We start from the raw sequence: 18241 nt of genomic DNA, 5'->3' as shown, positions 1-18241 counted from the left end.
GATAGCCGGAGGGGTTTCAGCTGTGTCAAAAGTATTTTTACAGTCTGGAGACTATTAGTGATAGTAGTGCATGATCCATGATTTAGCAAATGCACTTAACAAAGTTAAGACAGCTTGAATGAGAAATCTCTTTCTAAAAAACATCTAGCTGTACAATACCATGCATCATCACTCCTGCAAATATAATGCATATCTAAGGTGCCTTCCAGGTGCATTGTCTTTGAGATTTAGGCCTGTCTTCTCCTATACAAAATTAAATATAAATTGTCAATTTTCCCTCCATAAATTGTGTGTCTGATTTTCTTCACAGACATACAGCCAAGGGATTGAATTAGCCTGCCAAAAAGAAAGAGAGTTCGTGAAGCACTCTTTAGAATGCACGTGGAACCTAGCAGAAGCCCAGCAAAAACTTGGTAGCTTAGCACTGCATAATTCAGAATCATGTGATCAGGAAGCTGCTCAAGCAAAGGCTGAAGCTGCAGAGTTGAGATGGAGAGAGGAAGAGTGGAGAAGAAAAGAAGAAGCACTAAACCAGAGGGAAAGACAGAATCTATGGAACACAGATCCTGTTAGTAAGGAGGTATTTAATAAGGTATGACCAGTATCAGTGTGCATGAAAAGTGTTAGCCTCTTTTTTTTCATTCCACTTGTTACTAGTCTTGAGTGTCTTCCATGTCCAGTACAGCACAAAACCACAGTATGTGTTAAATGAGGGTTTTTTTTTTCTTACTTTGCCTCATGAAAGGGAGCACGCTGCACTCATGCTACAAATTTGGATGACACTTCTCTACCAGAAGTGTGGATCAGAACTTGCGTGGGTCATCTAGGTATTAGATGTGAGCTGGCAACGTGCACTTGTAGCCCAGAAAGCCAGTTGTATCCTGGGCTGCATAAAAACCAGCATGGCCAGCAGGTTGAGGGAGGTGATTCTCCCCTTCTACTCTGCTCTGGTGAGACCCCACCTAGAGTACTGTGTTCAGCTCTGGGGTCCCTAGTACAGGAAAGACATGGGCCTGCTAGAGCAGGTCCAGAGGAGGGTCATGAAAATGGTTGGAGGGATTGAGCACCTTTCCTATGAGGTTCAGCACCTCTCCTATGACGGCTGAGAGAGTTGAGGTTGTTCAGCCTGGAGAAGAGAAGGTGCTGGGGAGACCTTATTGACCTTGTTGTGGCCTTTCAATACTTAAAGGGGACTTATAAGAAAGATGGAGAGATACTTTTTTTTTATCACGGCCTGTAGTGATAGGACAGGGGCCAATGGTTTTAAACTGAAAGAGGGTAGGTATAGATTGGATATAAGGAAGAAATTTTTTATGCTGAGGCTGGTGAAACACTGGAACAGGTTGCCCAGAGAAGCTGTGGATGCCCCATCCCTGGAAGCAATTGAGGTCAAGTTAGATGGGGCTCTGAACAATCTGATTTAATGAAAGATGTCCCTGCCCACAGCAGGGAGCGGTGGAACTGTATGATCTTTAAATGTCCCTTCCAAACCACTCTGTGGTTCTGTGTAGTGCAAGAGTTGCCAAATGCGCTGAACAAGTTTCCTCACATGAAGAGTGTGCTTCTCTACTGTGCCAAATTCTTAAAATGTGAAACTGTTAGTTTGCTTTTAATAAGGTCTGCTGTAATACAGATAATTTAGCACAAACTTTTTTTTATAGTAGAATCTCAGCTTTGATTTCACAATTTAATTTGAACAGCTAGCACATCTCCTAATTTCACTGATTTAGCTGCATCCAGGCTGCAATGTACATGATTCTCATTGTTGTTCCTACCTGAGGACAGAAGTTTCTCAGAGTTCTTCGGTCAGTAGATTATAATGAGACTTTTAAACTCCATTATTAGGCAATGCACTTTTTTAAAGAAAACTTTCTCAAGTATATGATGTGACTCTAAGGTTAGAACACAGCCCTTTAAATAGTAACATATTAAAGTATAATACTCCTATATATCACAAAAAGGTATGTCTGGAGTTTCTGTGATAGTACAAGTTTTCTCTTCCTCAGAGTTTTATTAATCAGAAAAGAAAAGAAATAGAAGATGAAGATGTGTCTGAACCACTTATGCAAAAACATGAACAAAAGATTAGACACTTTGGTGAGTGTGCTTTTTCCAACACTTTGCAGTTCAAACTTCTACAGAATTTGTGTAGATTTGCTCTTTATTGTACAGAATTAATGCTAACAAATCAAAAACCTGGCTAACAGACTGTCCTGGTTTTGGCTGGGATAAAGTTAATTTTCTGCTTAGTAGCTGGTACAGTATGTTTTGGATTTAGTGTGAGCATAATGTTGATAACACACTGGTGTTTCAGTTGTTGCTGAGTAGTTCTTAAGGATTTTTCAGTTTCCCATGCTCTGCCAGCAAGCAGGGGTACAAGAAGCTGGGAGGGAGCACAGCCAGGACAGCTGACCCAAACCAGCCAAAGGGATATTCCATACCACAGAACGACCTGTTCAGTATATAAACTGGGGGGAGTTGGCTCGGAGGGGCTGATCACTGCTTGGGGATCGCTGCTGGGGCATCGGTCAGTGGGTGGTGAGCAACTGTATTGTGCATCACTTGTCTTTTTTTTTTTTTCTTTTGGTTTTATTCTTTTGTTACGTTCCTTTTATTATTATATTTTAAATTATTATGATTATTGTTGTTAGTATTATGTTTCTGTTTACTTTAGTTATTAAAGTGTTCTTATCTCAGCCCATGAGTTTTCCTTTTTTTTTTTATTATTCTGCTCCCCATCCCACTGGGAGAGGGAAGGAATGAGTGGGTGGCTGTGTGGTGTTTGGTTGCTGGCTAGGGTTAAACCACACCACAGACTGTTCAGCTTTATTTTATCAGGACAGATAATAACTTCAAAGTGAAATAAGGTGTAAACTCTAGAAGCTTGTTAGTTCCTGTGACCAATAAGAACTTAAATTAAAAAAAAAAATTAATACTTAAATGAGCTTAAGGCCTGAAAACTAAGTTGTAGCAACTCTTTCTGCTGTTCAGTGGGAAAAGGCAGGGACATTCATGGAAATAAGTCGTGTGTATAAAAGTGCATGGGATTGTCCATAGCTGTCTCCTTTTAATAAATGTTTGCTGGTGGCTATTAAGCTACAAGGATAATGACTGATTAAAGGGAAATGTCTGTAAATGCCGACTGAGTATGTGTGCATAGACTTGTGTGTTTCTTAAAATTGTATTTAATTATCCACTAGGGGTCACTTTAGCTCTGTCATAATTGTTGAACCCAATTAAGCACAAAGCTGATCTTGTGAAATTTTGATCTCTGAAGCACTTTACTTACAGGCTGGTTTCAGACTATGGTATAGTATAGCCATATTTGGAATTCCAGAACAATCAAGAACAGGACTGAGTTGACAGAATTCTGTTCTTCATACAAACTTGTTTTTACTAAGCTATTTGGCTTCTAAGGATCATAAACTATTTTAAAGACAGGGTTTCTAGCCCTGTTAGCCTACCAGGTTGAGGCACAACACTGTCAGAGTAGGCAAGTAGTAGTGGTAAGCACAGGTTCTCTCAAATACCTTAACGGCTAAGTATGATGATTGTGGAATCAGAAGATGTCTCCCCTGCTGTGCATTTCAGCAGAAAAAAAAAAAAAAAAAAAGGCAGCTTTCCTGCAGGTTTCCTAGGTAAGAGTTGGGCAAAATTACTTCATTGTCTAAATTCAGATTAAGCTGTTACAGAAGCAGCCTTATTACAGAAGGTCATAAATTTTTTTCTTGCCTCCTAAATTCAAAGCCATGTTGTTATTTTAATTCAAAATACACAAGTCCATTGTGAAAAGGGACAGTACATTAATGCTCTTTCAAGTCTCTTGTTCTGTGCTAGCTGTTGCTAAGGGGTAGCGTGGACTTTGCTAGCCATGAGTCCTGTTTCTGGATCCTGCTCCGGCTTCCTAGCAATAATGAACTTATGCAGAATAGCTCTCTTGAAAACAGCCAAAAGAAGTATTAGCCATTGCTTTCTCTTTAGGCATTTGTTTGCTAGAATTAAGATTAGCTTTGGTCATTACCACTGAATTATCTTTAGACCAGTTATAATTACATGCTGATACATAGGTAAAGCTGTACGTCTAGTACCTGTTGCCAGTGATGGCTTGACTGTCAGTGATACATGAAGAACAATTTTAAGAAGTGGTCTTAAGTATTGAGTTCTGATTTTTAAACGCAGCTCTTCACATGAAGGTAGCTTCATGGTATCACAATTCAGTCTTCTATTTAACTTTCCAATACTGATATGACTTTGCTTTTTGAGATCAAGCTGTTCCTGTAATCAAATTCAAATTTCCTGAAATCCTACTAAATCATGTGTTAGAAGCACTTTCATTTTTGACAGATTACACATTCTTTTCTTTGCATTCTTATTTGCAAATACTACGAGGATTTGTGTTTGTCAGAATCACTGAATGTAAATCTGTATCCATAACTTTTCTAAACTATTTGATGATGTAACTAATAGATACCTACACCACTTTGTTAATGTGTATGAGAACTGATTAAAAATCACTGACCAATGATGCTAGAGATCCATCAAAATATAGGAAATTGTGACTGTTAAAATCTACTTTTAATATCTTCGAAGTCTGATTATACCTTCTGGTAATGCTCTTTCAGTGCTGGTTAGATACATAAATAAAACCCCTGAATTTAGTTGCACTCTATCATTCTGAGGTTAGTGAATTACAAAGGTGTTTTATATACTGGGGTATCAATGCAAGTAACTTCCTTGCTGCATTAAATCATTTATCCTTTTAGAGTATCTTAACTGTATTTGTCTTACTAGGTATGCTGAGCAGATGGGATGATAGTCAAAGATTTTTGTCTGATCACCCATATCTTGTATGTGAAGAAACATCTAGATATCTCATGTTGTGGTGTTTTCATCTAGAAGCTGAACAGGTATGAAGAAGATGTTTAAACTGAAAGCATGCAGTTTCCCACTTGCAATATACAAGAGCTGACCAGCTTGATTAGCTGTTTAACTGTTCTTCCCACCCTTTCTCTACTTCACTCAAGAAAAACTCTGTAGTGCCTTGTCACATATATGTCTGCTTATAGCTAATTATCAATCCCATTGCTTCTGTACGCATCCGTTGTCATCTGTTTAGGAACTAGAACAAAAGGAAATTACGCTGAATTTTAGAAATATAATAACAGGAAATATCTTTAAATCATAACTTTAACTTTTTTTCAGAAAAGAGCTCTGATGGAGCAAGTAGCACACCAAGCAGTTGTAATGCAGTTTATTATAGAAATTGCCAAGAGCTGCAATGTGGATCCAAGAGGCTGTTTTCGTCTCTTTTTCCAAAAAGCCAAAGTAAGTCAACTTGGGTAATGATGGGAGAAACTCTTGACGCTGTACAATGGACCAGTGTCTTAGAGAAGGTTTCTTCCTAACCATAACAGGCTAAATATTTTATTGACTGACTGAAGCTTATGGGACAGTGTTTTGTTAGCAATTCTTTTCTGACAGAGTTTTTTGGTGTAATTCCAATTCTGAAAGTGGAAGTTTAGTGGATTTTGTTTATCGCAGCAGGAAAGCAAGATACAGCAGGAGGACAACAGGGGTGTTATAGACAAGTAATAACTAAGTAACAACAGCAAACATAGACCAGTTTAAGGACTGATTTTGGCTAATTACACCTGTGTTTTCACAATGTACCTAGGTATTGTCGCAACTTTCCATTTCATTTGCAGTTCACAGTGGGGCCCAAAATAGTATCCCTTTCTGATTACTGAAATAGAGCAATCCAGAGCTATGCAGGAGAAATGCAGGAAGACTGAAACTGGGTTTGCTTGGGACTGTATGCAGTTATTCAAGACTCTGCTGGATCTCATTATTGCCTAAAGGAGTTCAGTTAAAGTGCGAGTCAAATTCTGCTTTACTTTTGACCAGACTGCTACAACAAGCACGTGTTCTTCTAAGAGTGCTGGCTTCTGAGTTGGAATAAAGGAAGAGCTAAAACTAGATTTATTTTTACATGACCTTAGAGAAATCAGTTACTTTGCTTCTACATATAAATATTACAGATTGTCTTAAAAAGAAATCTACCTGAAATGTCATTTTAAATTGACTAATGTTATCCTTGAGTTGTTCACAATTGTTATTCCCCACAGGTTAAAACATGCATTACTGCATAGGTTTTTTCAGCTCTGTGTATGCTTACAACTCAAAAATAAATCTGGCTGAAGTGCAAATGTTTCATTTTTCTCTTTGCAGACAGGAGAAGGCTATTTTGAGGCTTTTAAAAATGAACTTGAGGCATTCAAGACAAGAGTGAGAATCTGGTCACAATCACATGGTTTTCAAACTACGATACTACAGGATCTCAGTGTCAATCCTGGTCTTGTAGGAGAGCTGACATCTTTTTCACAGGTAGGTTTATTATTTCTATAAATTAATTTAATTAAAGTAGGATTAGGTCCTGCCTTGAAAAGCTGTACCTTTCTGAAATATAAAGAAGAGTATTTCTAGAACTGCTAGTGCTCAGGATATAACGTGCAGTATTACCAATATGCAAGGCATATATTGACTTTCTTTTTACTTGCTGAAATTCAGAAAGCATCAGCATAAGGTCAAAAGCATATGTTAGTTCAGTGCCCTTACATTTTCATGCTTAGAACAAACACTGCATCATAAAACTGATCAGATGCTAGAATTGTATTCACAGTCTTTACCACAAGCAGTGAAATGAGCTTTCAGTGTAAAATGACTAATCCTATTCATGGGATCATTCAGGTAAGTCAAGCCTAAGGGAAGTCTCCTGTTGTGATGAAAGGAAACTGAGGGTACTTAGGTCCTTTGTTACTAGTGATGGCCACATTCAGGAATGAAGAAGCAACTTAAAAGATTACAAAATATTAGGTATTAGGGAAGGAGTCACAATTGAAACCACTTATTTGAAATAATTTGATTAAAGTACTTCTCAAGTAAGATCCAACAGCTGAATTTTAAGTAAATGCACAATCAATATTGACTAGAAATATTGAGACCAAATACAAGCTATGTCGGCAAATTTAAAGAATCCTTGAACAGTGAGATAATATTGGTTGATGAGTTTTTTAGAGCTTGTTTCCTTACTATTGCAAAATTATCTCATCTTAACATGAACACAAAGAACCCAACTTAAGCTAAAATCTCTGTTTCTCTCTCCCACCCCGCCCATATATAGAGTTATGGAGAATTAAGCTGTCAATTTTTCATCTGTTGCAGAACACAGGTGATCTACAAGGTTCCACAAACACAGATGTCTGCAGTTTAAATTCTGTGATACAAAGAGATGAAGAAGAATCCAAAATGATGGATACAGTATAGTACTCTTAAGACTGAGGCCAAGTACTCTTTTTTTCTTTTTCTTTTTCTTTTTTTTTTTCCCCCCCCAAAGAAACAAACATGGCTATTTTCTTGACAATTATTTTTCTGGGTACTGCACTTTATTTTTGGTGTCAGATTTTTTTTGTTGTTGTTTGGTTTTAGGGTGGAAGCGATTTTGAAGGGTTGGTAATTCAGAAAAAACTTGTAATATTGTTTGAAAATGTGCTGCTAGGTTTTTGGTTGTCCTTGAAGAGCAGGGTTCTCATATTGCCGAATGTGAAACTGGATGTGTTTTCTGCTACTAACCTTGCCTTTCATGACTTTAGAAATTAAAGTATGAAACAAAATATCTGCACAAATACAATGTTTACAAGCGGTAGATTCTTGATAGAATCTGCTGTTGTCTTACTACAGATGTGGACATGTTTTACTCTATGAATATTGGAAATCACAACTGTATTCATGCTACCTTGCTGACATTATAAGCTTTCAAATTTGGTTATCACTAATAGCAATAAATCAGTATCTGGTATCAGTATTTCAGATCTGAATGGATTAGATTAAAACACTGGCTTTCTACCTCTACTAAGGGGATTTAAATGTTACATTGTGCTTTCATTAAACATAACTTGGTTTTGTCCTAAAACGTAAGCAATGCTTGTCTACATGAGTGCTGGGTTGTATGATTCCTGCGAGTCTAACTGCCTTCCTGTTCATAAGGCTAACATCAGGGCTTTTTTTAAACCAAGTGTCATTATGGGGAGAATGGAGGGGATGGAGGGAACTTGAGGTACGAGGGTTAAGCTAAAACTTCGGTTTAAACAAAAAGCTTTGTCGCAGTTCATATAGGGTAAGGTCTCATGCAGAGTTTGAAGGGTTTTTCATATGCTACTGAACTAAAATGGGTTACCGAGATTGCCAACTCAAACAATTAAAGTGGAACATCATTAAAAGCTTCCTGTTTGAGAGGCCAGAAATGCAAATACTGTTTCTAGGCAAGGCCTTCCCAGAACCTCTGCAATCCAAAACTCTACTGTACTTTTCTAACTTGCTGCTATTACAGCAGTTCTGTCTATAAAAACGCATACTGCAGCTGGAAGAGTCCAATGAAGACGGTTTGTATCTCAAATAATGGTATCAGTACATACTCCCAGTCCTTTACTGTATTGTTCTGATTGTATGTAAGGTCTGGAAGGTATCTAGATTTCAATGGTTTGATGAACACAGTCTACCCCCAGTTGCTAATGCAGGCAAAAGCTGTGCTGAGATCCAGTAATTTTCAGCTTTGGCTATAGCAGAGATAAGGAAAAAGTCTTAAGTCTGCAGTATATACCAGACTGAGTATTAGTACAAATGCAGTAGCAAAAGTAGGAACTCCAGATCCAGTGACAGAAGTAGCCTTGTTTCCTCTAGCAGTTCTTTTGCAGACAGACTGAGGATAAAGGAGCAAGCAGGAGCTCTGTCCCAGACACAAATTATACAGAACCAGACTCAGCAGGGAAGTACATTTTTTTCGTTGTTTGTTTGACAGATACTCCAGAGAGGATAAGTAAACACCGTCTGCTCCTGAATAAGTAGTTAATTATTAAAGGGAAACTAATAACTTCAGGTTGTTTTTTAACCGAATGTTATGTACAAGGTTAGTAAGGGCAGTGTAGGACTGTGACTTGCAACTGCTACCATTAGCAGTAGAGCCACATTGATCTAGCAACCTGTGATACACTTAAAAGTTATTTTTAAAGTTTCTAAGGGGCTAAAATTGGATGGTGTGGGAATAAGTGTCAAATCATAAGGAGATTCCCTCCCCCTTGTCCTTCTTGCTAACTGAAACTTATGTAGGCAGGCAAAAAAACAAGCATAGCTGCTTTTTATTGAAATCAAAATACATAAATAGAAGTAAGCAGCACATCAGGGTTTCTCATTTTAATGTGGTAGCTACTGTTTTCTACCATGACTTTAAGGAAGCACATCTCTGAACTCACTCAGTCTGCAGCCTCCATATAGACACTTCTGAAGATGAAAGTACAAGTGGTCAGCTTTTGGCAACCTTTCTTTAAAATGTAAGGAAAGCTGCTTACGGTGATAGCTGCTGCTCATATTGTTCATTTGTAGTAATGAGAAAGCTTTACAAATTCTACAATGACCATCTTTTTCAGACTCATATGTGTCTCAATATTGATAATGCTAAAACTAGACATGCAAATGTAGTCCAAGGTATGGCAGCACCACAGGTCTGTAGTTGTTTACAGTCATTGCATTGGTAGGACACAGCTACTTCAGACGTTGCCTAGACAGAGTTGTTTGTTCCTCTTCTTGAAACTCTCAACCTGGTGAGCATAAAAAAGGGCTGCAAGAGTTCACTGAAAAATAGCAATGTCTGCATTGCCTGGACTGTTAAAAAGTGCAGCCTGTGGAGGTTTGTAACTCCAGTTATCTAGTGAATAAATAAATAGAAGAGCTGGTCAGAGACGTGAATTAGTAGTATGAAGTCATGAAAACCAGTCCAATTGCTACAATAAAACTTGCTACAGTAATATGACAAAGTTAATTTGACCACTGAAAATCCTGGCAGTGGCATCAATTAGCAGGCTTTTTTTTTTTTTCTTAAAGACAGTAGAAAAAGACACCTTCACTAATCAGATTCATCTAGCTACAGGCTTACCACATTACGCTTAATCTGTTCAGTATCTGCTGTCTTTTTACTAATAAAGTCTTGTGCAGCTGCACAAAGACACAGGCTTTACCAAATGTGTTACCCATCACTGAAACCCCATTTTTCATGCCTGCAAGATAGCTGCTCTGAGGGAAGAAATAGAAACATGGTAATAAGGCCAATCGTTCAAGCAAATGTTAAGGGTGATTTAAGCCCAGCAAAATCAACTAAAATCTGTGCAAGCAAAGCTAAAAGAAGGTGACCGTCTTCCACAAGATCAACCTCTATGCATGCCAGTTCTGAAACGGCTTTTTGCAGAATGGTGGTCCTGGTTCCCCACAGATTCTGGCTGGCCCCAGCTAATCACACATTCAAGAAACATCCTTTCATGTCCTTATCATTGCTTCACACTGCATTTCATGAGTGAGTAGTCCATCAATGTGCTTTGTAATTAAGTTGTTTTCTGAAATGTGTTGCCTTCACCAGTGGATATTTGCAGACATTAATTTTTTCTGAATAAGAGACACAAAAGTAGCTGCTGTTGATAAATTCAGTTACTATATTATAAAATTATGTATATTTAATATAAAAAAATACAGCATTAAAGTGAGAACCACAGGCAACAAAGTTCTATCATAATGTAGGTTAAGGACAACATTAGACTTTAATTACTGATCAGTCTGGTAGACTACTTAGACAAATCCGTGATTGCTGAATGTCATATAATCAAGTGTGAGCTATGAGATGAGCAGAAGTTAGACCTATTTTCACCTGGGATTGTCAGCATCTTTCTGGCTCACATCTGGCAACTTGGTTTGGAGGAAAGCATAGATATGTGGCCAGATCTTATTGGTTTCTGTTCCAGAGAAGGATTTCAATAACCCTTTTTCCCTAAGGAAGAAAAAGAAGAAAGCATCACAGAAGTCAAATTGTTTAATTGTTCCAAGATCTCCACCTCACTTCAACATTGTCCTGGCCAGAGTGTGTGAATGTGCATATGATTTAACACCAAGAACAGCCGTAACATTGGGAATGCAGACTGGACATGCATTACTCTGTTCCTCAAACAGTGAGCTATTGGCCACATCAGTTCATAAAACTGACAGCTGTCCACTAAGTACTTAATAACAAACTATAGAGGGTAAAAACAAGAAATGCAGTCATATAGCACGCACATGCTATACAGCAGTCATCCAAACAACTGTGACTAACCCAGGAATTGTAAAGTTACCCCTCGAGGATCAAAGAAGGTGCATCAGAACAAGCAAGTGAACCAGGCACAATCAAGTTATTCTGAATTAGTTCTGGTAGCTAGTTTTAGCTGTAAAGTGTGTTATTATTATCAGTAATAGCTTACGCCTATGTCTTACTGTGGTGCTGTGAGGCATTTTCACTTCAGAAAGCTACCAAAGTCAGGAAAACCATTGTCAATCCAAAAAACTCCTTTAAAAGTTAACCACTCCAAAGATGGAGCTTCTAGTCTTCTGCTCAACAGTTTTGGTAGAGCATAATGAAGGGTGATGGATATTCAGATAGAGGAAGGACAGTCACTTCAGGATGTTGTCAAAAGGAATCCGATTTCTTTGTCTAGGCAAGGTAAGACTACAAAGCTCTACATGGTGACCTACTATTATCTGTATGTTAGCAATGTGATATTTGCAGCTTTACATTAAGAGAAACTTTGTGTATAATTCTGGCTCTTGAAAGAACTAATAATTGGTTATCATTCCACCATGCAAGTGGCAGTATTCTCAAATAGCTACTTATTCCCAAAGAGTCTTGTTAGCTGTGCCCATCACAGTCCTGCTCCTAGAACATCCACTTTTAAATCCTCATTAACAGTTTTTCTATTTATGCATCGCTTCTTGACCCCTTGCCCTTGTTAGGAGTGCTTCTACTTATACATCCAGAAGAGAAAATACTGTTAAATCTTCAAAAAAAAGGAACTGTCTCTGTTAACCTTACTAACCAGAGCTATGTTTCTCAGAACAGTGCTATAATGTATTGAATAGTGGATAGTGCTCTTTATAAAGCTAAATATGGCTGCAGTGAAAGGCTCTTTTGCTAAGTCAGGCTCTTGAAGAGGTTTCATGCAACAGTGGAAAACATACTCATTTTACTGGGTTGATTTCTTACTGACTTGATGAAAGATACACTGCTACTCACACCATGTTCACTCTTGCAATATCTCTGTAACTGAAGAGATCTGTTCCTTGCTATGCTAATGCGGAAGAAGCTTTTAGAATGTGGAAGAGTAGATTTTACTACTTACCGATAATATTCTAGAACAGGTTTTGTTTGTGCATCATAAGCCTGCAGCCTCTTGGTAACTGTCTCTGGCTTATCATCATCACGCTGAACAAGTGGCTCTCCAGTAATATCATCAATGCCCTAATCATGGTTAAAAGTAAACACCTCTTCTTATTTCTGGTTAAGTATGTTTTGTGTAATTTTCTTTTTAAATTATGATCAGTTTCCAGTTAGTCAAGGTGTAGATTTCTGCTTATAAAGAGAAAGGCTACTGCCCATATCATCTGGAATAGAAGATGCTGACTTTCCAGTAGAACAATCCATCAGTTAAAAATATTTTCTCAGTATTGGCAATGAACATCAGGTCACAGTAACCTGACTAATTTGTCCTTTGGATTGCTCATTGAATACGGGAAGTATGTAGACAAAACCTTCATATATGAGGGAAAACAATATTGTTGGTAATATGTTCCTGCACAACCGGAAACAAGCAAGAGACCAGTTGGACCTTTGTTTGACAATACTGAAGTGGGGAAAGGAGTTAATGGCCCTTTGATTTTAAGTTGCAAAATGGAAGAGTTATCATTTAGCAACAGCTGTTCAAAAAATGGCCTGAAAGCCAGCTGAAGATTTTCTAGGATTCAGTAATCAGAAGTAGGGACCTAATGTGTGAACTATGACAGCTCCTACTTTACTGCATGTTTCACCTCCAATTTACTGAAGTGCTTTAAGTGATTATAGAGCTTTTAAGCCTTGAAACCAGTAATGACTGAAGAAATTATTGACCACTGGCATATCTTATGAAGGACTAGCTAGTAGCATAAAAGTTGGCTCCTTCTTAGGTGCATTCAAGGTGCAGCTAAGGACAGAACATGACCCACCACAGATATAAGGGACTCTTTATTCCTTTGTACATATTAATTAAATCCTCAAGAATTTTGATTTTCCCTAAAGACAAGTTTAATCTGACATTTGGAGTGGAAACATGAGTGATCTTGCAAGTACAAAGCCAATTAAACCACAAAAATGTTTTCATTTCCTGCTTGCATTCTGCCAGCCAGTTTCAGAAAATCAGTAACTGTCAATGTTGAGTAAGCTTCTCTGTTCATGAAGTTGTGAAGAAAATCTGTTCCAGAACATCTGTATCATATTAGAGATGGATTTATATGGTCAAACTTACCTTGTTTACATAATACAATCATTTAAAGCACTCAAGTGTTTGTTTCTAGCATCTGTGCAGGCAGCCATACTAGTGCCTTCATTGTACCTATCAAATATTGAACCTTCAGCTTTGTATTAACTCTAAAGCCATAATCTTTTGATTCTGTTGAGTAAGTAAACATTTTGCAGGTCTATTAGATAACAGAGACAACTGTTTTTCAGCTGTTCAGCTCCATTCCATGGTTTCACTCACATATTGCAATCTATTTGACTATGTTGTGATACGCCTCCTAATTAGTGGAAGATGAAGTGGAGTGTTCCTAATGGCAAAGCTGTTGCAGCTGAAGCCCACTCTTTGGTAGCTCTGATAATTCTGTTGCAACTTACCTATGCTCTTCTGCAATTAAAAAGAACCATGACTGAAAACACAACATTTTAAACAATACAGAGGCAGTGTTTCCAGTTGCTTGGTTCCAGTGCTCACCTGCTATTTCAGCTGGCCTCTTTTCCTGCAAGACAGAAATCCAGAAACTACAAGGCCTACTGTGCTTCTGATGTAACTTAATAGAGCTTCCAGGTCAAATGTGATGCCACAAGAGGTCAGTTATTTAGAGTTAAGGATAAAATATAGCTTAAGCTGAGTTGCACTAAAGCTAACCCAAGTTCCTCAAAAATCTTAAGGTAACAATGCACAATCATTATCTTCAAGTTTACTATTCCTTTTTAGGGTATCTCAAGCCATAACCTCTTTGATCTGTTGAGAAGCTTCCCTGACTGGTAAGTTTCTACATCTAATTTTGCAATACAACAACTGTTCCCTTGAAAATGCTGGTCCTGGTTAAATATAAACACAAGGAAAGCATTCAGTGGATTCCTCTGACTGATGATTCAGTGTGCTTGCTACATAGAATGAGTCCTCTGGAGGAAGGGAAAGGAAACTACATTCTGGACTGTACAGGCTGCAAACTTGCAGAACAGGCTACGAACATGCTCAGCCTCTATGCCAGTGTGCAAGACTGAGAGTATTCCAGGTCAATGAACAGCCTTAACAAGAGCTTACAAAACACCACGGTGTTTCATTCTGCAGGGGACAAACACATTGTCCATCAGCTTGAGCGTCTACGAGGTTACTAACATACTCTCAGAGGCAGGGTATTACCAGAAAAGTTTTGTGCTCCTAAGACATTAAGTGAGCCTTTTTCTTCTGAGCTACTATGTTTTGCAGCAACATAAACAAACTATTTTACTGCAATTACCAAAAGCAATGCAATATTTATTTAGCGCCAACACCGACATGTATGGCTTACCTGCACTTTGGGAGGACTGAATTCAAGATTGTAGACTCTGCCACTGGCAGGGTGGATCCAACGTGCTGTGAGCCGACATTTTATGGTCTCAAATGGCACATCTAGGTCAATCACAGTGTCTATTTGACATTCTTTATCCAGGGCTTCTGCCTGAGCAACCGTTCTCGGGAAACCTTTTTAAAGGAAACAACTCCATAAAAATCCAAAGGCAGAATTATAGCGAGTCATTAGAGAAAATATTTGTCGGACAGAAAAAAATCAAAGCATCATCATACTGTAAAGGTTGAAGAGAAATCAGGTTTTCCAAGTATTTTTCAGTGTGTCATGGCACTTTAAATTGTTAAATGCCTCCCAGCTTCCATTTCCTCATTTCAGTTAATCATCTTCCCAAAAGTGTAACAAATAAATGCATAAAGACCCCATACTCGTACATACCAATAAATTGAATAAAAGCCTTGTATACACATTTCAAACAATAAAAACTCCAGGCAGTTCACTCAGAGGTCTGGAACAACCTAGAAACATTTGTGACAACTCTTCACTTCCACAGTTGTGTAAGTCTGGCTTAAGGAGGTGACCATTACAAACCTATTTTATTCAGTTGCAGTATGCTAAATATACCAGAGGCAGTCCAGGATTAATTTTACAAAAAAGAGTAGCTTTAGAAAGAGTTCTGGAAAGCCTAGTATATCAAACTATCCTTGGGAATGATGACTGCAAGAATACTCAGGCTTAACAGGAATCTGTCTCTTCACTTAAAAGACACTACCTTTTGCCTCATGAACTCTATGGCTCCAGTACCATGCATTCAAAGGCACATGTTACTATTACAGAAATGTAGTGGAATGTAACTGGGGGCAGGGAAAAGACAGAACAAGAAAACCAAGGTCTCTACAAAGAATTTAAAATGAAAAATTGACCACAAGAACTTTAGCGGTCAAAGCTACTGCAGAACATGCTATTGCACCATAGATTCACTGCAATAATACCTCTACCCACAAAGCTGTTGCAGTGTCATGTTCTTCAGTGGCTTGTAATTTTCATCATACTATACAACTAAATTTCTCCATAAAGGCAAGTACTGATACGTACAAACTTAAGAAACTCTTCTTTGCCTAACATTGGTTGATGAGTCCATTGCCTGAGTAAGGAACCAGGCAAGAACTAGCATCACGACAGAGAAAAAAAAAAAAATTATGGTCTTAAGGTCACTGTGTCTTGTCTAACACATCACAAAAGGGAAGAGCTGATGAACTCAGGCCAAGCTCTTGCTTGTGCATTGTCTGATGCACCTCGTTTGCATCACAGTCATCAACTGTCCTCATCCTATTTCTCTCACATTCACATTATCTCATGCAAGTGCTTCTAAATGTTAAGAGCAGAGGAAGAGCCAGGACTTCAGCACTGCTGTTCTTTCTTACTACTGACAAGCTAGTCAGCCACCACACATTTTAGTTATGCAGCTGGAAAATGAGTTTGCTTTGGGACTTAGCAATGAGAAACTTCCTCAACAAATTAAAGTGCCTTTACAAAAGCATTTCATTGAAACTGAACCAGCGTTTGCTGCATATAGTGTCTTCTCAACACAGAAAAAAAACAATCTACAAGATATGATGAATTATGAAGAATCCAGGAACACAAAGTGCCCTAATTATACAGCACATTAAGCAGATCATACACACACACACACAGACGACTCAGACTGCTACATCTGCTATGGCTCTAGAAGCCACCAACCTATTATAAGGCAGTGGAAATGGGCATTTGGTTAAGCGAGCATAACAGCAGCTCAGCAACTCTATTTAGTTTGACCTAGCTGACCGCAGCTGTTTGTTCCAAGTTGCAGTTATTAAACTGAAGACTTTCTGCTTAACTCATTTCAACAGAACAGTATTGTTCCTACAGAGCTGATTATGCCAGCACTATCCCTAGTGTAATTCATTGAGTCTCACTACAAATGCCGATGCAGACAAAATTTCTGCTCCAAAAGTTTAAAGAAGGCAGCACGTTAACATGCAGCAGAGATTGATTTATTCTTCCGCGGTCTCCCCACCATCCTCCTGTTAAGAGTCACGCAGTGTGCCCAGCTATACTGCTACACATCCAGTTCCACAGGCTGGAACTGTGTGTACAAAGGACCTGGAAATAAAGAAAAAAAATTGGCAGCTCTTTCCTTTATTGACTAGGTTTCATTGTGCTCCTCACTGTGGGAATTAAGCCTTTCTCTTCACTAAGGAGGAACACAACTGTGACTAGAGCCACCAGAACAGATCACTGTACCAGAAGCAATAACAATAAAGCACTAACGGACAGAGAGCACTGTGGGTTTTTCACTCTTTCTTAATAAAAAGCCACACCAACAACTTCTTAGTTTTATCTACTGAGACAGGTTGTGACTACAATCCGAAAACACATACATCCAGCCTAGACAGTATGTTTCTGCTGTGCATCCAAGTGTACTCCCATGGGCTGGAGTAACAAGAGCCATTCAGTTCATGAAGACAGGGGCAAATGCACATTCTCTCTACCGTGAATGCTGAAGCAATGAGCTTACGCTGCAGAACAACTCACTCTAGGGAACAGAACTAAGGAGCAAATGAGAAAGACCTTTTAGAGCACTTATGTAGCGCTTTTGTTAGTGATTTATTACACACTGCACTGCTGCAGTACTTCCTTTCCATACTTACCTTGTTGATGCATCACATACCTACGTTTCTATTTAAATAATTCCTCAGCCCCATTCTTCAAAAGTGTTCCGTTCTCAAAGGACTTTAACAAGAAAAGGCTTTAAAAAAAGAAACTTCTCAATGCATATTTTAAAGGGGAAATAAAGCATAAGAATTACTGGAATTGCCAGGTTTGAAATTTTACTGTTGAACTAACCTTTTCAACATGAATTAAACATCCCTGTAACGCTCTGAAGGCGGGATGTACCCAAAGTATTTTGCAGCCAAAGAAAGTAGGGCAGACTAGCTGTTGAAGGTTTCACGAGAAGCTGGCAACAAATACTGTCCAGTTACTACAACTCGAGGACAGCTACTGGAGTGTAGCTAACCACAAGTGACCAAAGCACTCCAAGCTTTCCAGGGCAGTTTTTCTCTCCATATACAGTGATATACAACATGCTAACTTACCATCCAATAGCCAGTTGTACCGATCTAGACCTTTTAGCTCATTCAGCACTAGTCGTGTCATGATGTCATCTGGAATAAGCCGCCCTTGATCAATGTAGGACTTGGCAAGGATTCCAACTTCTGTGAAAGTAAAAGAAGTTGCATTACACTATCTCTGACCTCCAGCAAGCAAAAAAAAGCCCACAAGCCTGCAAAAAATTTTTTTTGATCAGGGCGGCACAGAACAGTGAAGTTGTACACAAGACAGACAGTATGCTTGCTGAAATTCAAAACCAGATTATCAGTTAGGATCTGATCATGCAAATATGCATCAGATTCATTTGATTAGTCTGTAGTTCCATAGATGGCAACAGGGCATTCAGCACACCTCGATCTCCACACTCCCCAAATAATTTTACTAGTAAGTATTTGAA

The 18241-nt window shown here is 38.5% G+C and overlaps 2 protein-coding genes across 2 annotated transcripts; one reads left to right on the top strand and one right to left on the bottom strand.

Annotated features, from left to right (window-relative positions):
* Positions 1-310: 310 nt before the first annotated feature.
* Positions 311-7861, top strand: CDC37L1 (cell division cycle 37-like 1; the record flags this gene model as incomplete). Its single annotated transcript, XM_009709528.1, has 6 exons — positions 311-592; positions 2007-2097; positions 4792-4907; positions 5203-5329; positions 6233-6384; positions 7222-7861. Coding segments are annotated over 6 exons (870 nt in total), but the record flags the coding sequence as incomplete, so codon positions are not given.
* A 2660-nt stretch (positions 7862-10521) lies between these two features.
* AK3 (adenylate kinase 3) lies at positions 10522-17946 on the bottom strand. The gene is made up of 4 exons (XM_009709527.1): positions 17829-17946; positions 14695-14867; positions 12249-12367; positions 10522-10867 (listed from the first exon to the last, which is right to left on the bottom strand). Exons 1-4 carry the CDS (start codon positions 17887-17889, stop codon positions 10744-10746), a joined length of 477 nt encoding a protein of 158 aa, XP_009707829.1. The 5' UTR covers positions 17890-17946; the 3' UTR covers positions 10522-10743.
* Between the last annotated feature and the right edge of the window lie 295 nt (positions 17947-18241).

This window comes from Cariama cristata, unplaced genomic scaffold, assembly GCF_000690535.1.
Source record: "Cariama cristata isolate BGI_N322 unplaced genomic scaffold, ASM69053v1 scaffold22001, whole genome shotgun sequence".
Classification (NCBI taxonomy): Eukaryota; Metazoa; Chordata; class Aves; order Cariamiformes; family Cariamidae; genus Cariama; species Cariama cristata.
Note: the sequence above shows the minus strand (reverse complement) of the source record. Positions and strands in the feature narration are given on the sequence as shown.